The sequence below is a fragment of the Crinia signifera genome, chromosome 1 (assembly GCF_055691185.1).
Source record: "Crinia signifera chromosome 1, ASM5569118v1, whole genome shotgun sequence".
Taxonomy (NCBI): domain Eukaryota; kingdom Metazoa; phylum Chordata; class Amphibia; order Anura; family Myobatrachidae; genus Crinia; species Crinia signifera.
In genome coordinates, this window is record NC_139217.1 from 187,750,014 (window position 1) to 187,777,518 (window position 27,505).

At 44.8% G+C, this 27,505-nt stretch overlaps 1 protein-coding gene across 1 annotated transcript in view; it reads left to right on the top strand.

Annotated features, from left to right (window-relative positions):
* The window catches only part of LOC146062761 (alcohol dehydrogenase 1-like), a 94,391-nt gene that overhangs the window by 35,783 nt on the left and 31,103 nt on the right, over nt 1–27,505 (top strand). Inside the window, exons 2-3 of the mRNA XM_083174795.1 lie at nt 20,818–20,919; nt 24,862–25,003. Coding sequence (XP_083030921.1) covers nt 20,818–20,919; nt 24,862–25,003 — 244 coding nt within the window. The remainder of the gene's footprint in view (nt 1–20,817; nt 20,920–24,861; nt 25,004–27,505) is intronic.

Sequence of the window (27,505 nt, forward strand, 5' to 3'; positions counted from 1 at the left end):
GCGGGTGGCAGAGAAGAGGCGGGTAGGCGGGCAGGCGGTCACTGGTGACGTGTGGCCTGCGCAGCGTGACCTCTACTGTCACGCTACGCAGGCCGCACGCCGGGTCAGGTTACGAGAACAGCCGGGCAGCGTCTGAGCGAGTGCTCAGACGCTGCCCGGCATTAGACTGCGCATGCGCAGTCTAATCCCGAAATCCCGGGATTGGATTCTCCAATCCCGGGATTGAAATCCCGGACTTTTTTAGGCCAAATCCCGGGATCCCGCCGATCCCGATCCCGGGATTGGCCACACTACTTCAAAGTGAGATCTATATTGCAGTGTAAAAATAAAGCAGTCAGTATTTTCCCTGCACAGAAACAAAATTACTCACCCAAATCTAATTCTCTCTGCACATGTTACATCTGCCCCCCCCTGCAGTGCACATGGTTTTGTCCATCTAAGAAGGATTTTGTCAGAAAGAATGAACCAAAATAAGGCCCAGTGTCTAGTTGTCAGATCTTGCTAATAATAAATACCTGTTGCAGTCTGTTATTGAAAAATAGTAACTGTTACAATACTGTAAGTATTACAAATAACAGTGTAAACTGTTTAATGTATCATTTTAAATATCACTACATTAGATGTATTTGTTTATTACATCATAATACATTTCAACGTATTTAACTGTTAATATATTGGCTTATCTTTGGCATAATTATATGCCGTAATGCAGCCCATTCATGTTGCCAGCACAGATGATGCATAACTGTTTTTCAGGCCAATTCATGTTTAAAATAAACTGCCACAAGTAAAGACAATAAACAGAAGTGTTTTAAATACTGCAACTAATACCCCTTTCACACTGCACTTGTTAAATGGTATATTGCTGTTTTTTTCCAATTCAAAACGTTTAAGGCTGCAGTGGGAAAGTGCCAGAATTGATTTACCGGTTAAAGATAACCGGTATTTCAAAATCTAGGAGGAGGCAGAGAGAAGGCGCAATATTGCTAATAAACCATTTTAATGGACAATAGTAAAATCCTGGTACAGGCAAATACAGACTCGTACCATAAATAAAAGCACTGTGGACTGGGTACCACAAGGTTTAAAATGTAGCCAAAGGCTAAGCTGCTCACGCTTAGGTGCTGGAACAAGGAACAACCAAGGACACCGCTATGCTGGCTTGCAGGGAGGCGTGCAGGGGTCACCAGGAGCCAGACGTCAGCTGTGAGATGGGTAGGAGCGTCGTAAGCCACGCCCTGACGCGTTTCATCGTATAGACTTCGTCAGAGGGCGTGGCTACTACGTACGCTCTAGACGTTTCAAGGACGTTTTTTATGCAGTGAGAATGGCTTTGAAATGGTATTTAGTAAAAACAACAGATTACAGACCTGTGATAGGCTGTCCCCTGCATTCTGCCTCGAAACGTGTTCAGGGGAATAAACGGGTTGACTGATGTGAATCTACTGCAATGTGAAGGCTCAGACCCGTTTTAAATACCGTTTAAAAATACTGTTTTTTAAAACGTTTTGGCAGTGTGAAAGCGGTGTAAAGAACAGAGGGGCAGATGTATTAAGCTTTAACAAGAGATAATTGCAAGGGTGATAAGGAGAGATAAATGCCCAGCCAATCACCTGCTAACTGCCATGTTACAGCCTGTGTTTGAAAAAAGTCAGTAAGGCGCTGATTGGCTAAACATTTATCTCTCCATATCACCCTTGCATTTATCTTTAGTTAAGGCTTAATACATCTGCTCCAGAGTGTAATGCATTGTTACTGAACTTACTGGAGCATTCAGTAAATAGTTTGTTGGACATTAGAAGACACAGAGGTGCACTATTCTATTAAGGGCAAACAAAAGGGATATAACCTGTTTTTTGCACCAAGTTTCTTTTCTTGATCACATCAATTACAGAGTATCCTCTCCAAAAAAATAAAAAAATAAAACACCATATTCACAATTGAAACCATGAAAATGGGTCAATTATCAGGGATTTTTTTCTCCCGCCAAGTCACTTTGCACTAGGTCAAGCTCGTACTCTCTTTTACTAAGCTCAAGTATACTAATGAACCACTCTAGGAGATCCTGACATAATTTTAACTAGATCAGAGCATCTTCATAGTTTTTGTTTTTTTTCACCTAAAAAGTGAAACTTTAGGCCTCTTGCCAGAACAGAAGATGTTGACTCAGATCAAAAAGCTTTTGCACATTTCTTATACAGGTCAAGTCACAATTTTTCCACACTAGCCGATTTAAAATTTCTCAATTTCAGTTTTTTCACTCCGCCCTAATATATATATATTATTGGTGCTCTATGTAATTTTAATGTGCTGACCACTAGATGGCACTGTTGCAGCCATTATGCTGTGTTTCATTATAGTGGCTATTAATTAAATTACACTTTATCTATACAGAATTCCTGTTTATCGCCAAAAATTTTTTTAAACATATTGTCAATGTATTAATATATTTAAAGCATATTGTCGTTAATTAGTGTGTAAAAAACCCTCTCAAGCTAAAAAACATCTATTAATCAAAGTGACACTCATATAACACTAACTAAAAACATCGTGAAAAAATCAGTAGAAAAAAGTTATTATTTGGGGATGTCACTGTTATGTCTAAGATACATCTGTATCTGAGATACATAGATGACATCTTGATATTATGGATAGGTACACATGAGGAATTAACAAACATTCTGCAGATTTATAATCTACTAGTCTGGTAAAACTCACGTTTACTATGAGTAGAGACACAATCAATTTTCTGGATGTGCAGATAGTGGTCACGGATGGTAAGATAGAGACACAATTGTACTCTAAACCAGTGGTTCTCAACCTCGGTCCTAAGGGACCCCCAACGGTGCACGTTTTCCAGGTCACCTCACAGATACACAGGTGCACTGATTACTCACTGGCACATTTTAAAAGATCACAGGTGGAGCTAATTATTTCACCCTTGATTCTGCGTTGAGACCTGGAAAACATGCAATGTTGGTGGTCCCTGAGGACTGAGGTTGAGAACCACTGCTCTAAACCAACCGACCAGAACACAACGCTGCACAAACCAGGTTTTCACCCCAAATACACCATTTTAAGTTTACCATACTCCCAGTTTCTCAGGGTATGCCGCATTAACAGCAACAGTGCTACCAGAGATATGCAACTGGTTGAGATGGTAAACAAATTTGTAGCAAGGGGTTATGCAAAAGATGAACTTATAAAATTCAGAGATAGTGCGTGTAAAAAACGAGGCAGGAATTGTTAAAAAATAACAACAAGAACACCAAAGGTGAGAGACAGACATTCACATGGGTAACACATTACACCAGGCATTCCCAACCAGGGTCCTCAAGGAACACCAACAGTGCAGGTTTTAGTGATATCCAGGCTTCAGCACAGATGGTTTAATCAGAATCCCTCAGATACTAATTAAGTCACCGGTACTTGTTTCCTAGCACGGAGCCAGTGATAAAAATTGTGTCCATCGGGACCCCCCAAAATCACGTTGATCGCATCGCATGCAACCAAATCGCATGCGATATGATCAACGCGATTTTTACATTGGAATCCATGTAAAATGGTCCCTGAGACCCGATTTTACATTGGCCCCAATGTTAAATGGCCCCCAGACCCCAATTTTTATTGTTTCCCAACCCTGATGGGTCAAATGCCCCCCCATTGTTAACGCCACCCCACGATCAACGCCAACCCGAAGTGTGGCAAGCGCAGCGAGCCCGCGAGGGGCGGCGGTACGCATCCTCCGACCTTTTCATACCCCCACTATCCACATCGGCGTGGAGTTGATGTTATATAGTGTGGCGAGGGCAGCGTGCCACCAAGCCCGAAGCGTGGCAAGCTAAGCGAGCCCCGCGAGGGGACACGCATTACTTCACAGGTATTACACGTCCGCTCGCCACACTATATAACATCAACTCCACGCCGACGTGGATAGTGGGGGTATGAAAAGGTCGGAGGACGCGTACCGCCGCCCCTCGCGGGCTCGCAGCGCTCGCCACGCTTCAGGTTGACGTTCATTGTGGGGTGGCGTTAACAATGGGGGGCATTTCTCATGTAAAATACCCATAAGTGTGGGTATACAATGAAAAATCGGGTCCATTGGCCCATTTAACATTGTTCCCTATGTAAAATCGCGTCCATCGCATTGGTCGCATTGCATGCCTTAACTTAAGGCATGCGATGGACGCGATTTTAAAATTGTCGGGGAAAAGGCTAAAAAAAGCACTGAAATCACGTCAGTCGCGTCCATCGCATACCTTAACTTAAGGTATGCGATCACCTACGACGGGCGCCGTGCTAGGAAACAAGTACCAGGTCACCTGTGCTCAAGCCTGGATATCTACAAAACCTGCACTGATGGTGTGCCTAGAGGACCGTGGTTGGGAATGCCTGCATTACACAGATTAGAGTTCAGATCTGGTTAAAAAGATCAAATATTGTTGGCCAGAGCTTAAAAGCCTAGAATGGGAACGGTTGATGCCATGCTTCGTGAGAGGTCCGAACTTAAAAGATATCCTTGTTAAAACAGACATCACAGGCCGTGGGATCACTAAACCAACGCATTTTCTTTCCATAAAAGCGGGGTGATTTAGGTGCTTAGGGTGTGCCCCCTGCAGCTATTTAGTTGTAGGTGAGACATTTAGACACCCCTTTTCAGGTAAAGCGTACAAAATCAGGCATGCATTAACATGTTCTTCAAAATATGTTGTGTACTTGCTGTCTTGCCCATGTGACTTACACTACACTATGTGGGCAAGACAGAGGGGGTTATTCTAGTCCATTCTTTCTGACAAAATCCTTCTTAGATGGACAAAACCATGTGCACTGCGGGTGGGGCAGATGTAACTTGTGCAGAGAGAATTAGATTTGGGTGGGAGTTTTCTTCAAAGTGAGATCTATATTGAAGTGTAAAATCATGCAGTCAGTATTTTCCCTGCACAGAAACAAAATAACTCACCCAAATCTAATTCTCTCTGCACATGTTACATCTGCCCCCCTGCAGTGCACATGGTTTTGTCCATCTAAGAAGGATTTTGTCAGAAAGAATGAACTAGAATAAACCCCAGAGAGACAATTTAAGAAAAGAATGGATACGGGCTGGCCTGACCAGTGGAACCAGTGACCAATCCGTCACTGTAGCTAGACACAGCATGGCCACGCTCAGGTATCGAATGATTGACTATATCCCTGCCTCCCTAAGAGGGGGTGACAGGGATAAACAATTATTGTGCTTGGAGAATAAGTGGATCAACAAATTAAATACTATAAGCCCACACAGCCTGAATGAGGCAGTTTATTTAGGGTGTTTTTTATGAATAATTGAGATAAAACAATACAAATTAAGAGAGATTGTTAGATCACAATAGTGATGGTATTATTGAATTTATTTATTTTGTCACCTAAATAATATAGCAGTATTTAAAATGTTTAAAATATAAATGTTCATAGTACACTTCTTGAACAGTAAATAGCCCCAAGAGTCGATATAAGCACAATGTATTAGACAGCTGTTTCGGTGCCAAATGATGCACCTTCGTCCTGGGCATGCCCAGGACGAAGGTGCATCATTTGGCACCGAAACAGCTGTCGGTATGACCACACTTAGGAATGCTGTGATGGAAATTATTCACCAATTACTCTGTTAAGTATTCCACCACATTCCTGTATCTCCTTTTTTTTCTGTGATTATGCAATTTTAATATGCCATTAAAAACTTTTTGATACTTTTTGCATTAAAAATCGGATGTTGCTGGCTTTCTAATACTGTATGTATTACCACAATTTATGAGCCTGGCACTCCGTGGATCTCACCATTGAGGTGTGCAACCTGGTCTCAGGATTGAGATATATATATATATATATATAAAATGGAAGAAACAGACTGGCACTCGAGGCTCTTGTAAAAAACCAGTGTATTAACAGCAAGTGAAAAGACATCCAACGTTTCGGGGCTGCGCCCCTTTGTCAAGGTGTATGTATTGACAAAGGGGCGCCAAAACGTTGGATGTCTTTTCACTTGCTGTGAATACACTGGTTTTTTACAAGACCCTCGAGTGCCAGTCTGTTTCTTCCATTATCACTACAATCTGATGGGCACCGGGGCAGCTGATTTAGAGGAGTGAGTGCCGGACCGCATCGCTGTATATATATATATATATATATATATATATATATATATATATATATATATATATATATATTTTGAAGAAAGTTGGCACTCGTGATGCAAAAAAGGTTTCTTTATTCCGACATGTTTCGGTCTGTGACCGTCGTCAGGGAACAACACAACACACTGAAAAAGGCATACTTATACATACATTTAAGACACACCCTCACCAATCAGAAATCTGCATCATGTGTCTGAATATTGGATATTAAAATTAAATACCATAGTTCCACATGGCCTTAATGAAGGGTACGAGATAAGCCCATTTATGAATTAATGAGTATATGCTCACCTTGATATTACTGTTGTGTGTGTGATCAGTCTTTTTAAGTGAACTAAATTGTTGTCTTTGATGTTCGCATTTTTATGTAAATAATATCTTTTTTTGTATATTTGTGTATATCTGTTTGATGTGTATATGCACTGATTTCCTGATATCGGAGTTCCGATTTTTTGGGCAAATGCCTTTTATTATAGTCTAGAGTTTGCAGTATATGGCAGCTTAAGTAATTCATGTAATTAATACATTTTTTAGACAATTAACTATTGACAAATGGTTGGAAAATGGTGTATAACACCATTCTCCGTTTTTTTAATATCGTCATCCGCCCACAAGATACTCCGATTGGTGGAGCTTTGTGCATAAAACAGTATCGGGTATTCACTAGACCACACCTTCTGACAAAGTCTCTGACGAAACGCGTTAGGGCGTGGTCTGTGATACCCGTTCTTGATCGTGACCAGGAGCTTTCTCTGGCCCGCATCCTCCCCGGCTTTCGGCGTCTGAGCCCTGCCTGCGCAAGCCAGCGTGTGTGGTGTCTCTGGTACTGACGATCGTGGAGTGAGCAGTGGAGCAGCCTTGCCTGGGTATTTACTGTTGTGTCAAGTGGTAGCCAACCCACAGTGATATTTTAAATGATACGAGCATCTGCTTTTATCTGAATGCTTGGAGCTGTCTTTTGTCTCCATATTAAATCACATTTACATGCACCATGGAGCGCCCCTTTGTTCTTTATATTTTCTAGATATTGTTCATCCTGACCCTGGATGCGGGGTACTACCTAAAAGGTTTGACTTGTTTTAAGGACATTACATCAAAGTTGTATCAGCCTGTAGTGTGTTTTTCCACTTTAATTTTGAGTGTGACTCAAATCCAGACCTCCATGGGTTAATAATTTGATTTCCATTGATATCCCAATCCCACATCCCAGGATGCTTTGCATTAGTTTTGCTATGTGGCCATGCTGAAACTGATGCAAGACATGCTGGGATGTGTAGTTCATCAACATCTGGAGGGCCGGTGTTGCCCAGCCCTGCTTTAGAGCATTTATGAGGCCAGGCACTGATATTGGAGGAGAAGGCCTGGCTCGCAATCTCCATTCCAGTTAATCCTAAAGGTGCTCAGTGTGGTTGAGTTCAGGTCTAGATTTGTGCACTGGTACACAGTCATGTTGCCAAAAAGCTGTAAGCATAACATTATTCAAAATGTTTTCAAAATGTCTTGGTATACGAAGCATTAAGATTGCCCTACACTGTAGGTAAGGGTCCTAGCCCAAACCCTGAAAAACAGCCCATACAATTATGTCTCCTCCACCAAACTTCACAGCTGGCATAATGCAGTCAGGCAGGTAACATTCTTCGACTCACCCATCTGACTGCCCGCATGATTCGACTAAAAAATTAATCCGCACAGTCTGGTAGTGTGATTGCCAAATAATCTTTGTGTGTAAATATACCTATTAATTCAGGTTTTCATATTCAGAGAGGTGCATCCTAGGAATTGATATGAATACTGAACAAAAGAAGAAGAAAAATAATTCCTACAGGTGGCACTTAGAATTGGCTAATGATTGCTCAAAATAGCATCTATTCAAACACATTAATATTTTGTATAGTGTCCCAAGAAAAAAGATTTAAAATTAACTTTTATTATGATCAGAGTTAAAAAGCAACGAAAATATGGTTAAAATCAATTGTGAGAGTGCAATTTTATGTGTTAAGGTGTGAGAAAAATTAAAATAGAGCTGTTCGTTTGGTGTCTTTCTCGTTAAGGTTCAATGACCTATGGTTTTTGACATAGTGCCTGTGTGGGAATGTTGCACTTTTAATTTTGTGTATTGCAATCTCAATACCATCAATCTGATATATGACACTTGTAACAGTCTGACTTGTGTCAGGAAGTACTGTAATGAGTTTGTTATGTTGCAATTGAGTAATTCCTATGCAACTGTATCTACTGTATTCCCATTACAAGGATTTATTTAAGACTGTCAGAGTTAGTTGGCAACAGTGTATGTTAATATTGTGTCATAATATGGGTACCGTGATTGTTAGGACTAATTGGTTGATTAATATATTTATACGAGCCAAACTGCTGTTAGAAATTAATTAATGTGCTGCAACTGGCATAAACTGATCTGTTCTAATAGAACTTTATGCCATATGAGACAGCATGAATATAATGGTTAGGTGAATGGTGATTTGAATTCCAGTTTGTATTATATTAATACAATTCCCCTGACTGTGCTGTTAATATAGTGCACAGGTCTAATAACAAACCGCTGCGTGCGGATAACAGCAGAATGCTTGGTGACTGGATTGTCAGTCAAAGGTTGACTCTAGTATATCGTGAGTCTCTAATCAACAAGTGGATGGAGATGGCTGCTGCAGTCAGCCTGTGTGATTGCTGATTAGATATCAGAAGGCAAAATAAATCGCTAATAGCTTATCCATCCGTATGATTCGTCTCTCCTCCACCGTCCAGTGTCCGTGTGCTTTACACTACTCCATCCAATCCTTGGCATTGAACTTGGAGATGTGAGGCTTGCGTGCTGCTGCTCAGCCATTTTGTAAGCTCTCAGCACACAGTTTTAATGCTTAAATTAATGCCAGGGGAATTCTGTAAAAATCAGCAGAGTTTTGCCAATTTTTTGCATCATGCACCTTAGCAGTCATTAACCCTGCTCTGTGCTTTGACATGGTCTTCCAATTTGTGGCTGAGTAAAGGTGCCCATACACGTACCAATAACCCGGTACTTTTTGTGCTAAAATAGCATTGCATCCCATGCACAAGGCATGCACAACAATGCTATTTTAGCACAAATAGTACAGGGTAATCATTACGTGTATGGGCACCTTTAGTGTTGTTCCTAAATGCTTGCACTTTCTAATAATATTACAGGTGACCATGGCATATCAAGCAGGGATGACATTTTACAAACCTTCTTATTGCAATGGTGGCATCCTATCACAGCTTGAAGTCACTGAGCTCTGCAGAACAACCCATTTTTTTTAATTGCAAATGTTTGCAGATGGAGAGCTGGGGAAATTCTCTAAGTTGGGAGTTCTATTTTACATGGTATGTTGCTATAGAATAATCAGTTACTATTATCTTATACAGTAGAAGTTGCTAAATAAATAAGAAGTAGATTCTGATTGGTTGCCCATAGCAATATCCCATGTGAAATAGGGGATGCAGTAAAATCCCGGCGATTGGGATCCCGGCGTTCAGAATCCTGACGCCGGAATCCCGGCAGCCGAAATCCCGACACTTTCTCCCTCCGTGGGTGTCCACAACACCCCTGGAGGGAGAATAAATTAGTGTGCCGAGCGTAGCGAGGCACCGGGCCCACTGCGTGGCGAGCGCAGCGAGCCCGCAAGGGGGGGCGATCCACATCCCCCCCTTGTCGGCATTTCGGCTGTCGGGATTCCGGCGTCGGGATTCTGAACGCCGGGATCCCGACCACCGGGATTCAGTACTGAATCCGTGAAATAGATCTCAGTAAATTTCCCATGTCATGTCATTTATATCTAGGTAGTGCTTTGTACAACATATTCCTGTACTTGAAAGACAGGAAAGATAAGAATTTTCCACAAAGTTTAAATCAAAGGTTTCTTGACCTATGACCAAACTTAGATTTGAAGGATAACAGAATGGTAGAATGATTAACCACATGTGCATACATATAAACTTATATGAGAGACTGAAGTATTTGGCACAGTCCTAGTTTAACTCACAGCTTTCCTTGTTTCCTTGCATGCACTACAAGACATGGCAACAACAGGCAAGGTAAGTGTAGATGTATGAGGTGTACAAATGTATTTTATGCGTTATTACATATTATATTTGTAAGTAGTTTTAAGCATTTCTTTTCAGACATACTTGTAAGTTTTCAGACTTTAGTAGTTACCAGTGGCCACTCCAGAGAAGGAGCTGCAGCACAGTTCAAAATTCAAATAGGGGACACACACCCACTGCCAGCTGGTTGGGATCATTTGGTCTACAGCATGATGTTCGACAGTCATGAGGTCGACACAATTAGGTCGACATGGGAAAAGGTCTACATGGTTCTAGGTCAAAAGGTCATTAGTTTGACAGGTCGTTAGTTTGACAGGTCGTTAGTTCGACAGCTCATTTGTTCGACAGTCAAAAGGTCGACATGGGGTTTTTCACTTTTTTTACCTGAATGTCAACACAGTCGACATGGACACAGTATAAAGTGCACCACATCCCCTCGCATCGCTCGCTGCGCTCACAATGTGTAGGGCACGGTGCCTCGCTACGCTCAGCACACTATTCTATTCTCCCACCATGCCCTAGTGGATGGTAGGGCATGAAATACCGCCTGTCGGCACATGTCAGCTCAAAAAACAGTGAAAAACCCCATGTCGACCTTTTGACTGTCGACCTAGACGTTGTCGAACTAATGACCTGTGGAACTAAGGACCTGTCGAACTAATGACCTGTCAACCTAGAACCATGTCAACCTTTTCCTATGTCGACCTATACCCATATTGACCTTTTCCCATGTCGACCTAATGACTGTCTACCATAATGCTGTAGACCAAATGACTCCTGCCAGCAAGAAGTAGTTTGGAATGGCAGTTGGTGTGGCTCTCCTATATGAATTTGAACTGTGCTTGCTGCCACTGGTTTATAAATAAGGGTGCAGTGTGTGTGTGTTGCACATGAGCCCCTGGGGTCCAGGGGGCCTATACTACACACCCTGCACCTGTTTTTGCAATACTTACCCTTCCTGGCATTTTGTGGGCAATAGAAAATTCACCAACAGTGGCAATTTTCCTGAAGACCTGCAAATGCATACTAGGCTATGGGACAGTGCTAGAGTCCGGGTGTAATATGATGGTCAGTATACCGTAATTGAAATCTTGGCCGCTTGTAAAATGACAGGGGGGCGAGTGCAAAAAAGCCCCTTGGTGGCTCGCCATGCTTGCCACAGGTTCTGTTCTCCCATTATGGGAGACGTGGAACCCCACGAGGGAGAATAGCCCCTGTTGGTTGGGATCCCAACCGTCATCCATTCATCCGGCACCCCTAGGGTCCCATGTACCCCAGTGGCGTAACTATAAATTTTGCTCCCCCCAGCCAAAAAAGTTTCTGGCGCCCCCCCCCCCCCCCCATGCCCCTTAAACATTACGTCACACACCATAATGCCCCTTGCGCTGAATTCTGACGTTTTTTTAAAGGGGAACTAACTTACAAGGCATGGTTTTGCATTGTAAGTTAATTCTCCTTTAAAAAAACGTCAGAATTCAGCGGACATCTCACACTACACTGAACTCGGGCGGCATTTAATTGCACCCTATACTGTCTGTCACACACCCTTATGCTCCTTACTCTATAGGCCACACATCATACTGCCCTTTACAGTACACGAATTAAGACTTCTGTGCGACGAATTCGCACGGCCGCCAGAAAAAAATAGATGCTCTGTGTAGGCGCAAAATGTCTATTCACCTCTGCTCTGCCAAGCAGAGCAACGAGTGACAGGGCGTCTCCCAACTGCCCCTCTTCCCATCGCAGGACATTGCTGCTCTTGGGTGGGACAGAGGGACAGTCACAAAAAAAATTCCTGTCCCACGAAAATCTGTACAGGTAGGAAGTACTGTATGCTGACAGATGCTAATGCATGGACATGTAGACCCTGACAAACAGACAGATGATGACAAATGGACAGATCCTAAAACATGGGCGCTGACAAGTTGATACATGGACGCTGACACAGACACATATGTTGACACATGGACACTGACAGACGCCTACACACAGGGATACGCTGACACACAGACTGCACATAGAGACACTGATGCTGACAGACGGTGACGCTGACATCTAGAGACATAACTAACACAGACACCCAGACACTGACACAAATATGCTGACATGTGATGACACAGACTGACTGTTTTGCATCCCACTGTAGAAAACCAGGGTTTGAAAGGGTTAACCTTATTGTTGTGTTCAGCTCCTGTGCTGAAGCCTGTAGAAGGGGAGGGCTCTGGAGTGCAGAGTGCAGGGGAAGAGAAGTCAGCCAAGATAGAACAGAAAGCAAAGCAGGGAGAGAGACGATGCTGCAGCTGCCCAGCCTGCGCGGACGGAGGTTGTGTGTACTGTACTGTGTACACAGACGAACTTCCTGCCTGTGTGCTAGGAACGGAAGGGAGGTAGAGACAGGACGGACCTCACCTCAGCTGTGCAGGTTAGAGTGAGGGGCTTCCTTCCGGCGCCCACGCAGCCCCCGCTCCTCCAAGCAGTGGCGGGGGCTGCCTTACACAAACTACGCCACTGATGTACCCAGAGACTATTGCTCGGCTGACTCAAGTGAAGAGAGTCCAGACAAGGACTGCACACAGGCCTCCTTCTCTCTTGATTTGCCCTTGAAGTTGCTAGTAGCTAGCAAAACAATAGGCAAAACCCCACTCAGCACGATCGCTCAGCACACAGCATCGTGGAGTGCATATCGGAGGTACCGCGATGTGTGCGGAACGATCATGCTCAAACCCATCACTTTATAAAAATAGAAGAAAACTATCTTATCAAAAAATAAAACAATTGAACAACATACTAGTAATAAATCAGATCCAAACAAGAAAACAAAGCAAAACAAGAAACTCTGCAGTAGAGTGTGGGTTCCTGGGATTTTCAGCATTGAACCTTACATGCGCAGTCTAATGCTGGGCAGCATCTGAGCTCCCGCTCAGACACTGCCCAGATGCTCCTGTTCCGGCTGTACGGCTATGTGCAGCGTGAATAGGTTGGAGGTCATGTTGCGTGTCACATGGCACAGCTCGCCAGCCTTGCCCCTGCACCGCCACTCTCTACTCCCGGCCTCACCGCTGGTTCCTGGATCCTCTCGCTGCTCCTAGATGCTCTGCCCCACCCGTCTGTCCTGCTCCTGGCACACCATCTGTGTAAATGTGCGGGGGTGTTTTTTTTTTATTAGTGAGGACAATACTGAGATCCCAGACATTCTGAGATTGAGCATTAAAAAAATGCCCCGGGATTGGTATCCGTACTCTGCCGTCACCATCGAACCCCTGCTCAAAGGACCCTAGAATTAGGGGGCCCTAGGGCAGCCGCCCAATAAGTCCATGCGTTAAAGTGGCCCTGGCCAGGACATAGCAAAGTCTATCCCTGTGGTAGCCAACTCCAGTCCTCGAGAGCTACTGGCAGTTAGTGTTTTCCATATCTCCTCACAGAATCATAAGTGAAGTAATGAGCTCGACCTGTGGATCTTTGAAAATATTTCAGCTGGTAATGAGTGCACCTTTGCAGCAGCTAGGCTGTCTGGAAAATGTGAACTGTTGGTAGCTCTCGAGGACTGGAGTTGGCTACCACTGGTCTATCCTATATTGATATACTGTAATTAAGTACTTGCTTGTAGTGGTGTACAGTAGTGTGCAGCCTGATAGCCTCAGTCACATCACGTGGGTCTGTGATGGAGTATACTGGTAGACCTTAAATCGGGCCAGATGGATCACGCTTCAAAAAGTTATAAAGTGGAGTGTGATAAACAACCAACCAATCAGCTCCTGTCTGTCATTTTTCAAACCCAGCCTGGAACATGGCAGTTAGGAGCTAATTGGCTGGCTGTTTATCACTCTCCCTTTTATCATATTTTGAAACTTGATACATCTGTAACACCACAAATCAATAAGGGTTAATGTTTATACATAAACTAAAATGTTATATGGTTGTGATACAGTAAATGTAGCAGATATCAAATGTAATATTAATAGTTAATAAATTATTTAGGAAAAGTATTAATATGTTAATACCCCTTATTAATAGAATATTGTGAACTTAACACTGTTTACCCCTTTCCTGAACTAACAATGGACTTGTCCTCATAGCCCATTAGGGTGGACTATACCATAGAGACCCTGCTTTAAAGGGGAGAACTGTGAGGAACATTCCAGAAAGGAAAATATACTCTGACAGTTGGCAGAGCCCCTGCACATCAGGAAACCCCCAGAGCAGAGACTATATAAATAGAGCTGCTGAGTAGAAAGAGCAGTTAGTGTGCTGTGGAGAGGGGCTGAGGAAAGCTGAAGTGCGGCAGAACCTGTGGAGAGAGATGCAGCAGCAGCCTCCCCTGAAGACAGGCAGTGAGGTGGAGAATAGGCAGAGGCCTATAATATGAGAGAGAGGAGCAGAGCCGGCTCTAGCCTAAATTACGCCCTAGGCAAGATTTTGGCTGGTGCCCCCTAGCACCGCAACTAGTTCCACCTCTGACCCTGCTCCCCTTTCCCAGCACCATCAACCCTCATCATAGCAGCCAGCATTTTGGTGCTCCTACCCGCAATATTTTAAATAGAAACAGTGCACACATCCGGTGCGCAGCCCAAACAGGGGTGTGTTCTTGCTGGAAAGGGGCATGGCCACCCAATAGTACCCCCAATTCAAATTATGCCACACAGTAGTGCCACATTCTATCATGCAATGGTGTCCCTTATTCACGTTACATCACACAATAGCCACTTTCCCTTATATACATTACTCCTCACATTATTCACATTATACCGTTAGAAAAAAATCCTGAGAAAATATTGTATTTAAAGCACCTCCATGGCCACACTGCAACCCAGCACAAAGCAGTGTGTGCTGGGCAGAGAAGAGCTGCAGCTGCTGCTGTCACTTAAGGGGAGGGGGCCCGGGGCCCCCACTGGGCCCTTCCATCAGACTTTGGCCTGAGTAATTTATACCCCCTACCCCTTTCTCTCGGCACCCCTGATAATACCACACAGTAATGCCCCTTACACATGACACACATTATTAATGTCCTTATAACCATAATGCCCCTTACACATTATGCCAACCTTTATTAATGCCCTTCATACACATAATGACACACATAATGCCCCTTACACATATGTTGCAGATTATTAATGCCCTTATACACATGACACACATAATGCCTGTTACATATATCTCGCACATTATTAATGCATTTATACATGACACACATAATGCCCCATACACATATGTCAAACACTATTGCACAACCAACCCACCCGCAGACAGCACTTGCACAGCTGCTAACACTGTGACCTCTGCCTCTGCTTGGATACAGATGTTTCTTCATAAATCTTACCTCAATAGGCCATGAAGCTCCTGGCCAGTTCTGCTAACGATTGGTGCCTTTTTTGCTGAAAATTCATCTTATTTGCATTGTTATGTGACCAGGACACACAAGGAGCTTCCGATGATTAAAATGATATGCGGCATCAGGGCCGTTTCTAGACAATTTAGCTCCCAGGGCGAATAAATAAAAATGCGCCCCCCCCCCCCCCCCCCCAAAAAAAAACAAAAACATAACATGGCATCATAGAAATGGCGCGTGCCGAAATATTGGGGTGTGGCTTAATTTTAAAAGGGGTGTGGCTTAATATAGGGCGTGGTCTAGCAGGAAAACAATTAACTTATATCACACTTTTGCAACCTGCATGACCAGACATTGGTTGCTGCAGGAATTGTTATTGTCCTCCCGCACTTAAGTTGGCCGGCTGAAGGCCACACAGTGACTTAGTACGCCTCACAGATCAAGGCCAAACAATGACAGGCTACTTAAATCATTATACACTATTTATCCGTGATGACAATTACCCATTACGACGTACACTGTGATGACGATTACATATTACGCCGCACACCGTGATGACAATTACACATTATGTCACACACCGTGATGACAATTACACATTACGCCGCACACCATGATGCCCATTAGACCCCACACTGTGATGGCAATTACACAATACTCCCCACATCGTAATGCCCATTACACATTATGCCCCATGTGCCGCTGCCGCACAACTGATGCCGTTTACTAATATGCCCCCGCAGTGCCACACATATGCCCCCACAGTGCCACAAATGTATGCCCCCACAGTGCTACACATATGCCCCCACAGTGACACAAATATATGCCCCCAGTGACACATATGCCCCCACAGTGACACAAATATTTGCCCCCCACAGTGACAAAAATATATGCCCCCCACAGTGCCACACATATGCCCCCACAGTGACACAAATATATGCCCCCACAGTGCCAGATGTGCCCCCACAGCGCCACACATATACCCCCACAGTGACACAAATATATGCCCCCCACAGTGACACAAATATATGCCCCCCACAGTGACACAAATATATGCCCCCACAGCGCCACACATATGCCCCCACAGTGCCACAAATATATGCCCCCACAATGCCAAACTCACTTTGTCTCTCCCTCTGCTGCCGCTGCTTCCGAGGGGAGGGGAGTGCATCGTGCCTCTCTCCTTCCCCTTCAGTGTGTACCTGAGCTGAGCCGTCAGCCATTCATACCTCGCGCCCGAGCTCTGATTGGCTGACAGCGGCAGCCCAGTGACGTGAGCGAGGGGAAGGAGAGACGCACGATGCGTTCCCCTCCCCTCTCCAGGGAAATCTCAGCCTCTGCTTATGTCGTGCGTGGCCGGCCGGGGAGACAGAGAGGCGGAGGAAGCGGCGGCGGCGGCGTTGGGAGAGACTGCCAGGCGCCCTGGCTGTTTCAGAGGCGGACAAGCCGTGCGGCGCCCCGGGCTGCTGCACGGCTTGTCCGCCTCTAGAAACGGCCCTGTGCGGCATGCCTATATTCTGTGTGCGACAGTGGCTGTACCTGCATACAGAATGCTATATTACAGTGATTTCCATGAATACACTATTCCATATGCAGATACAGCCTCACTCGCACACAGAATATAGGCATGCTGCATATCATTTTAAATAGCAGAAGCTGCTGATGCCCCTAGGCATTCCAAATGCCCTAGGCAATTGCCTAGATTGCCTATGCCTAAGGCCGGCTCTGGAGAGGAGTGGTGAGTGCACTCAACCCCTAGGACTCCATATAAGGCCAAAGGGACTGTAACAGGCCCAGCCAACAAAGAGTGACAGCCAGATAGGATGCTCAGATACATGGAGCTCCCTCAATTGATAAAGCATCAGGCCAGCTTACAGCATCATTATTAACCCTTCACAGGAAGGAGTCTCTGTTAAGACAAGTTGACCTCTCCAGCACTGTGCTCGCCACGCTTCGGGCTCGGTGGCTCGCTGCGCTCGCCACACTTTATAAGATCAACTACACGCCGACGTGGATAGTGGGGGTATGAAAAGGTCGTAGCATGCGTACCGCCACCCCGCGCGGGCTCGCTGCACTCGCCACGCTTCAGGTTCACGTTTATACTTGGGGGGGGGGGGGGCGTGGGGGTGCATTTAAGCATTGTAAGCACCCATTAGGGTGCTTAAAAGCACCCATTAGGATGCTTATACAATTTAATATTGTATATGGGTCAAAATCGCATTGCATGGCGTGTATGGCATGTGATGCGATAAAAAATCGGGCGACTAATTATCGTGGCCGCCGTGCTAGTACACAAGTACCGGAACTTCTTTAATAGTATATAACATTTCCAGTTATATTCACTGGAGGTACCTAGGATAAGTCTGTGCACAGTGAACGTATTGTAAAGATATTGACAGTTGGGGACACTCAAGGAGGATTACAGTGTTTACAGAGGAGATTACAAGTTACTTTCTGTCAGATATTGTTGTCAGAATATTGCTAAAGAAAGATACAATAAAAGCCAATGTTCTTTATTTGTTCTAATGGACTGTTCACATTAAAATAAAGACACCAACTCTATTGTTAACAGTGGTACCAGAGAAGTGTAGCCAGACAATTCTTTTGAGGCTATCCTGCCAGCTTATTTACTAGTGAGAAAAAGTAGCAATTTCAGCAGCAGTGTTACTACAGAAAGAGCCGATTGAAGGGATACAATGTTTCTGTTTTAAACACTTTATACAGTGACTACAGAGTTTCCAGAGTGGATTACAAATAATGTATCTACAGTTTCTGCTTTAAATGAACAAACTCGCCATTGCACGTACAGTGAGGAACTTTGAACTAGTAGAAGATCATCTGGACAGGGGTCACTAAATAACTCTATAAGACAGATAAAGGCGCTTATTTTAGAAGTTAGTGTGCACAATTTAGGAAAAACATTGTTGCGCAATAATACATTTCTTTAAGTAAGAGGTTCTTTATTGATATATCGGAAATTGTTATATATTGAAAGTAAATATATTTTAAAAGTTTAAATGTAAAATGTACTAATAATTATTCGTTATAGGATTCAAGGTAGGGTGTTATGATTTTTATGTTTAAGGAATCTCGAGAAGCAGCAAGGCAGCAGACTTGGAATTGCAGTTCTGGTTTAATAAAACTTGAAATGCTGGTTTGTTGGATTAATAACATTCGCTGTTGATCCATGTCTTCATGTATGTTGAATTTTGTAAATATATTGTTAATTAAAATACTCTATCAAGTGGTTTGTTGCACCTGAGGAAGAAGAGAACCTAATACTCACTCTGCTAAAATATAAAGGAATACTTACCAGAGAGAGAGAGAATCACACATCTATCCTATTAATTAATTAGGCAAAGATGAGCATTAAAGATTGCATTATAAATGAGATCACAATTATGTCTCACACTGATCTACAGCACCATGGGCTGTATCTATAGCAACCTGACTAAAAGGATGCTCACAGTTTCATGATTCAGTCACAGTTTCATGATTTTTTTTTAAAAACACAGGGGCAGATGTATTGTATAGCACCACTATAAAACTTTGGGGCAGATGTATTAAGCCTTAACAAGAGATAAATGCAAGAGTGATAAAGAGAGACAAAGAAAAATGGACCTTACACAGAGATCTTAAGGAAAAATACCTTCATTTATAAATCCTTTGGATAAGCTGCAGCCCACTGTCAGAGGAAATTGTACACCTCTGTTAGGTAATTTATGTAGAAGGGATTGGTAGATTTACTATAAGCAAACCACCACAGGTGGCGCTGCTTAACAAAGAGATCAGCTGGACCATGAATTGTAGTACCACTTATTTTAATAAAACATATTATATTTCATTACAACATTATTAAAAAATGACATACAAGACAAACAAAATATAACATACATATGCAGCATAAATTATGCAGAGCGAGGCTGTCTCAATTGATCTAATGAGGTTTTTTTGTATTGTATATATAAATTTCAGTTAGAGGCATTAGGGCATAGTTACCAGTCCCATAGGTCTTTCCGCAGCAATCCTTATTTTTGGAAATTTGGTCACCACTTAGTCCTTTATCTGAGCAATCTGTATAGGTCTTATTTTAGTGGAGAGACCGGCTCCAGGTGTGAGTGTCCAGTATTTTGTATCCTTACAGGTGTCTGCAGAACGAATCTCCCCATTTTTTATGGTAGTTTAGCCCAGTATCAATTGTGGCAGGGTACTGGTTTCCGGGCTGTAACGGGCTCCAGAACGCGTTTCTCCTCCTTGTAGCTGCTCGGCAGCTTCCTCAGTTGAATCAGCTGTGATAAAGAGAGATAAAAGTCCAGCCAATCACCTGCTAACTGCCATGTTACAGGCTGTGTTTGAAAAAAGTCAGTAAGGAGGTGATTGGCTGGACATTTATCTCTCCTTATCACCCTTGCATTTATCTCTTGTTAAGGCTTAATACATCTGCCCCTTTCTGCTTCGCATTATTAATGAGGTGAAGCAGGAATGGACATCGACAAGATGTATTAACCTCTTGTCCACCAAACGTGGGATTGCAAACTTCCCTCTCTGGTGATGTCCTGTGGAGCAGAAAGTGCATCAGCTCAGACTGACGCGGTGTCTCCTTCCCCCTGGCTGACTGCACTGGGCATATGCAAGATCTCCTGCACAGCCCAGAGCCGGCAGTAGGGGCAGCGTAGTCCCTGCTGTGGGTATAGGGTCTCCCCACCTGCAGCTGTCGACTTTGATAGCCGCATGGGGCATAACGGTCAGCTCTCTTATATTTCCCCTTCATATCGGCCTACTATCTTTTAGATAGCAGCGCCGGTATGGATGAGGCCGCATAGCTCACCTGTCATTTAATGAACAACGGCTCCTTCTTAGATTGGGGAGATGCGGTATCAGTGCATACAGTATAACGTGCGCTGATGCCCCTTCTCCCCCATAACGCAAGTAAATAAATCTGCCCCTCAATGAAAAAGATCATTATATTTTTTAGGGTTCAAAGTTACAGTTTGTTTTAAAATGCAGTGTATTTCTGTTTGTTTGAATAATGGATACCTCCTTTCTAGTTATCCAAAAAGCTCAAATTAAATAAGTGGTGTAACAAAGAAAACGTCTATTTGGCTACATTTACTGTGATATCACCGCCTTTGCAAATTCTAGAACTTTTGTGGCAATTATAGATATGAATCGTAGTAAAGGTGAACAAATATATCCTCATATCATGAACATTAAAGCCAATGAGTTTCAATCGTTTTGTTGTAGGTGATCAAATGCAAGGCAGCAGTCACATGGGCAGCTAACCAACCTTTTTGCATTGAAGAAATAGAAGTGGATACACCTAAAGCTCAGGAGATACGCATCAAAGTAAGTGCTTATATGTTTTCTGATTTATTCGATTTGTTGTACATTATAATGCATTCCAAAGTATAGGTAAACTATTTTAAAGTTTAGATTATTTGTGCATATCACCTGTCCCTGATATCAACTCTCTCCAGGATGCCTGGATGTGTACTGTTACATGAAAGGTGATCTTTGCTTTCACATACCCTCCAACATGACCCATTCCATTAGGTACAAAATGCTCTGTTCCTGGACTTCCCTGCCAGTGGCAGTTACAGAGGTTGGATTCCACCACAGTCCAAAATTCAAAGAGAGAGGACACATCAACTGCCAGTAAGTCCAGGACAGTGATGTTTGAGGTGGCATTAGGTGTGGCTCCCCTTTTTGAATATTGGACAGTGGTGCAGTCCCACTTCTGTAACTGTCACTGTCAGGGAATTCCAGGAACAGAGCATTTTGTACCTAATGGAATGGGCCATGTTGGAAAGTATGCTTTCAGTGCTTGGGGGGTGTACTGTTTACCATACCTACGGACTTTCTGGCTGCCCTTTCCGTGAGAGGGCAGCCAGCTCAGGGGGGGCGCCGAGAGTGAAAAGGGGCAGGGAGGAGGCGGAACCACAATGACGGCTACTTGTTGGGGGTGTGGCCAAAGTGATAGCAACATTTTAGCCACGCCCCCATGGAATGCTGTTTTTATGGCATTGCACTGTGGTGGGCGGGGCTAAAATGGCGCTAATTGCATAATTTGACCCACGGATCCACCCCACCGAGGAGGGGTGGTCACGGGTGCCAGCGGGGGGAGGGGGTGGTGTCGCGGGAGCCAGGCGGTTTTGCGGGAGGGTTGCCCCTCTTTCCGGGGGGGGGGGGGGGGGGGACGGGAGGGGGAGACAATTTCCATGAAACTCTCAGCCATTCCGGGAGGGTAGGCAACCCTGTTGTTTACTCAGACTTTTTGGAGGGTCTGAGTCTTGTGGCTGCCCCCTCCTGCTGTCTTTAACATGGACAGAGAGCAGTGAGTGCTGCTGCAGCAGCCTTTCTACCCAGCCAAGCACACATGCTTGTGTATATGACACTTTGTTACAGTGGTCTACACCTAGAATTTTCTTCTAAAGCTGTGTACACACGGGGGCGATATATTGCTCAGCAATATATTGCTGAGTGTCTCCTTTTCATCAGCGACCATCTAAGGGAACCTCTGCCGGGGGAGCCGCAGAGGGAATCATCTGGTTGCAGGAGTAAGCTCCTGCGACCAGCGATCATAAAGGGCCTAAAAAGGGAGCGCGCACCCGGTGATTTATCGCCGGTGCACACTCCAATTGCTGGCAATATGGTCGCTCAGCGACCATATTGCCAGCGATAAATGCCCCTGTACACAGCTTAAAGGCCCCCATACACTATGCGATTTTCGGCCGATTTCATCCGATTTCGGCCCTTTGGGCCGATAAATCGGGTGAAATCGGACCAAAATCGCATGTGTTTGACATCTGATCTGATCTGATGCACGGTCCCGCGCGCATCGGATCGGATCACGGCGTCGGACCTGCAGAACATAAGATATATCGGAATCTGAGCCATCATGGGTGCTTTTTAGCACCCACGATGTTCAGATCCGATATATCTTTATATACAGCCCCCCTGTCTTGCAGCGCCGCCCCCCCCGCATTGATGGCTCCCGGCGGAGGTAGTGCAGGCGGGGACCGCAGGCGTCGCAGAGCAGAGACCGTCGGCGCGGCGGGAGAATAGGAAGAAATCCGATTCAAAAGATTGGCTGAGCTCAGCGGCCGCCCGGTCTTTTGAATAATATTTCGGTACTTGTTTCCTAGCACGGCCACAATCGTATGGATCGTGTACCTTTAAGTTAAGGTACACGATCCATACGATGGACCCGATTTCCTTTGAAATCAGGTCCATTTGGCCGGCTAGGACAAAATATCGGGGGCATCGCGTCGGTCGGGACCATTAACAATGGTCCCGACGCGACCGACGCGATGCCCCCGATTTCCCCATAGGCTTCAATGTTAAAAAATATTTTAACATTGAAATCGTGTCGGGAAAGGTAAAATATCGGGGGCATCGCGTCGGTCGGGACCATTAACAATGGTCCCGACGCGATGCCCCCGATTTTTCCATAGGCTTCAATGTCAAAATATTTTTTAACATTTAAATAGTGAAAAAATGTGAAAAATGTGAAATGGGCCAATATGACCCATTTCACATTATAGATGTCCCCGTCGTCACCCCACGATAGACGCCAACCCGAAGCGTGGCGAGCGCAGCGAGCCCGCGAGGGGCGGCGGTGCGCGTCCTCCGACCTTTTCATTCCCCTACTATCCACGTCGGCGTGGAGTTGAGAATAGAATAGTGTGGCGAGCGCAGCGAGCCACCGAGCCCGAAGCGTGGCGAGCGCAGTGTGCCCGCGAGGGGACGCATATAACTTGACAGGTATACGCGTCCCCTCGCAGGGCTCGCTGCGCTCGCCACGCTTCGGGCGCGGTGGCTCGCTGCGCTCGCCACACTATTCTATTCTCAACTCCACGCCGACGTGGATAGTAGGGGAATGAAAAGGTCGGAGGACGCGCACCGCCGCCCCTCGCGGGCTCACTACGCTCGCCACGCTTCGGGTTGGCGTCTATCGTGGGGTGGGGTGTACGCCGTTAAATTTGGGGGGGTTGGGAATATTTTACATTGAATCCAATGTAAAATCGGGTCCCAGGGACCCGATTTACATTTCATAAAAAAAAAAAATCGGGTCGAAAATCGGTCGGTCGCGTCGATCGCATCGCATGCGACCAAATCGCATGCGATGCGATCGACCCGATTTTTCCGACACGACCACCCCGATGTAAATCGGTGTGGCCATGCTAGGAAACAAGTACCAATATTTCTTTCTATTCTCCCGCCGCGCCGACAGTCTCTGCTCTGTGACGCCTGCGGTCCCCGCCTGCACTCCCTCCACAGGGAGCCGGGAGCCGTCAATGCGGGGGGTGTGGGGCGCTGCTAGTAAGACAGTGGGGCGCTGCGGGGGACACAGAGTTGGCAGTACAAGAGCCGGGCAGGAAAAGCTCTCAGCGCTGAAAAAAAAAAGCCCCTACAATGAATGGGCAGCCTGTGATTGGCTGAGTGCTCTCTCAGCCAGTCAGCAATTGACTGAGAGAGCGCTCAGCCAATCACAGGCTGCCCATTCATTGTATGGGCTTTTTTTTCCAGCACTGACAGCTCCCCCCTCCCCCTGCCCGGCTCTGTCACTGTCCCCCGTAGCGTCCCCTGCACGCTGCCTTAGCAGCGCCCCCCACCAGCAGCCCTGTTCTGCAGCCCCCCCTTGCTCTCCGGGTTTACATGTGATAAATCGAGACGATTTATCACATGTGAAAAATGGCACATCAAGTGCCAATCTTATCAAGCTCCCCCGGGGAGCTGCCGGGGAAGCTCAGGGGGAAGTCGGGGGCGACTTGTCCTCAGGACAAGTCGCCCTAGTGTATGGGGGCCTTAACACTGTCAACCACATCTCGCACACTTGTTTTGTAGTGCACGGGATACTGATTTCAAGTTGCTTACAGTATCATCAGCTGCATCTATCAAACACACTGTATAAAAAAGCAACATGCATGCATTTCTAGATACATTCATAAATCCAACTGTTATTGAGTCCTATGTGTTAAATAATATAATTATCATTAACAATATACAAATATTTTGAAAGGAAAAGTACACCTCAAAGTATTGGTGAATTATTATAATTATTAATGATATCCTAAGGCATGGGCCTTCAACCTGTGGCCCTCCAGATCTTGTGGAACTACATGTCCCAGCACGCACTGACAGTTTTGGCATGCTCTTATAGGAAAAATGTGGCAAAGCATGTTGGAACATATGGTTTCACACCATCTGGAGGGCCACAGGTTGAAGACCCATATCCTAAGGAAATTGCTCAGGATTTCTTGTACTCATTTTGGTCTCTTGTTGCAGATTGTCTCTACAGGAATATGTCGTTCAGATGAACATGGAGTCACAGGAGAGCTCAAGGATGTGGAATTTCCAGTTATCTTTGGCCATGAAGGTGTAGGCATTGTAGAAAGCATTGGAGAGGGAGTCACAGAGTTCAAACCAGGTATGACATGCCGAGTTTTCATGCTTTCTTTTGGAAGGTACAGAGCTCACCTATCTGCAAAAAAAAGTCCCTACAAAATTTTGAGCAAATTACAGAACCAGGTCAGCACAATTTGTATTGCTAGTTTTTGTATAAATTGGTGAAAATTGCTGACCCAGTTTAAGGACTATTATGACATATATGGAATAATTAAATATTGTGTCGATAAATCCTCTAAAACACAGTGCCTGATTTAGATGTGGTTGGAGTTTCTATAACTGCTGCTTACATAGAAGCAACATCAATGGCCCTAATACGATAATGCAGAAGTAGGCACCATGCCATCCTTTTGTATTAGTGATCCAAGCTGCATCATTTGTGACACCATTGATCGGGCTGTGTGTGTGTCTATACATATACATACACACACACACACACACACACACACACACACACACACACACACACACACACACACACACACACACACACACACACACACAAACACAGGGGGCCCAGCACTCACTACAACAAACTAACTCACCTTAACTTTCAAATAATCAATTAAATAAATAATGGGGTTTTAGTTCATGAATTGATCAATGCATTTAAGCTTGCAGCCCATCGCCAAGGGACCCCATTTCACTGCAAGTCCTACACTAACAACTGATTTTCTTAGAAACCTGGCAACTGCTTACACATCATAGCTAAACTGAACGGATTCGGTATGAAATCCCGACGGTCAAAATCGTGACAGGGTCAAAATCCTGACATTGAAAATCCTGACAGGGTCAAAATCCCGACATTTAAAATCCCAACAGGGTCAAAATCCCGACATATAGTATGTACAGGTGAAACAGTCTACATGATTTTCCATCGACAGGTGGAATATGTCGGGATTTTGACCCTGTCAGGATTTTAAATGTCGGGATTTTGACCCTGTCGGGATTTTAAATGTCGGGATTTTGTCCATGTCAAGATTTTGTCGTCTGTATTTTGACCCATTCGGGATTTTGACCCTGTCTGGATTTTGACCGTCGGGATTTTGACTGCATCCCAAATGAACATGTGTTTTTTTTCTTGGGTTAAACCTCAACTGCCAAGTACCTTATGGCTTTTAAAGGTGAGACAATCCCAAACACAGCACTTGAATTAGTATTGAAGGGGCAGCTGTCACAGGTTTCAGGTAAATGAGCTTAACTAGGGTGCATGAGAAAGCTATGATCACAGTAACAGAGGTTAATTAAAAATCAACCCAAATATATAGATACAGAAGTACCAACACACTCGCCATACCTACGAATGGGGTGCAAACAGCACCCACTTCCCAGGTTGGAGTGCAGTTTCAATTTTAATTGTTTATTTGAAAGTAAAGGTGAGTTAGTTTGTTGTATTGCGTGCTATGCCCTCTGTGTTTGTATTTACTAGAGTGTGTGGTCACAGGCCACTGCACCCCAATCCCCTGAAGATGGGGGAGAGATCCCCGAAACGCCGTAGGGTGTAATAAAGGATTATTTTATTTCACTACATCAAGTCTGCTGAGTGCCGCTGATTATCCGCATCTATTTGGACCTGTCAGGGTCACAAGAGGGCACCTGCAGCAAGTAACTACTGGAGCATTGGAGTGCCGGACTCCCCATACCTATATATAAATATGGTACTTGTTTCCTATCACATCGCATGCCATATAGCCGCATGCAATGCAATGCGATTTTGGCCCCCATATACGATTTTTAATTGTATAAGCACCCTAATGGGTGCTTACAATGTTAAATGCACCCCCACGCCACCCCCACTATGAACGCCAACCCGAAGCGTGGCGAGCACAGCGAGCCCATGAGGGGTGGCGGTACGCGTCCTCCGGCCTTTTTATACCCCCACTATGCACGTCGGCGTGGAGTTGATTTCAGATGTGGCAAGCGCAGTGAGCAACCGAGCCCGAAGCGTGGTGAGCGGACGCGTATTACTGTACATGTATTCCGCTGCGCTCGCCGTGCTTAGGGCTCGCTGCATTTGCCACACTATCTAAGATCAGCTCCACACTGACGTGGATAGTAGGGGTATGAAAAGGTTGGAGGACGCGTACCGCCACCCCTCACGGCCTCGCTGCGCTCGCCACGCTTTGGGTTGGCGTTGATACTGGGGGTGGCGTGGGGGTGCTTTTAACATTGTAAGCACCCATTACGGTGCTTATACAATTAAAAATCTTATAGGGGTGCCATTTAACATTGAAAACACCCATTAGGGTGCTTATACAATTTAAAATCATATACCAGTGTATATGGCATACAATGGCATACAATGCGATGGTATACGATTTAAAATTGTATAACATCGGGTGCCATTGCGTCACATCGCATCGCATAAAATTGTAAGGCTCATGGTGTACGATGCGATGGGCGCTGTACTAGGAAACAAGTACCATATATATATATATATATATTAGAGATGAACGTTTCCGGATTGCCCCGAACGGCAGGGATTCGAGTCAAAGGAGCGAGGATGCACCTGACTCAAGCGCAG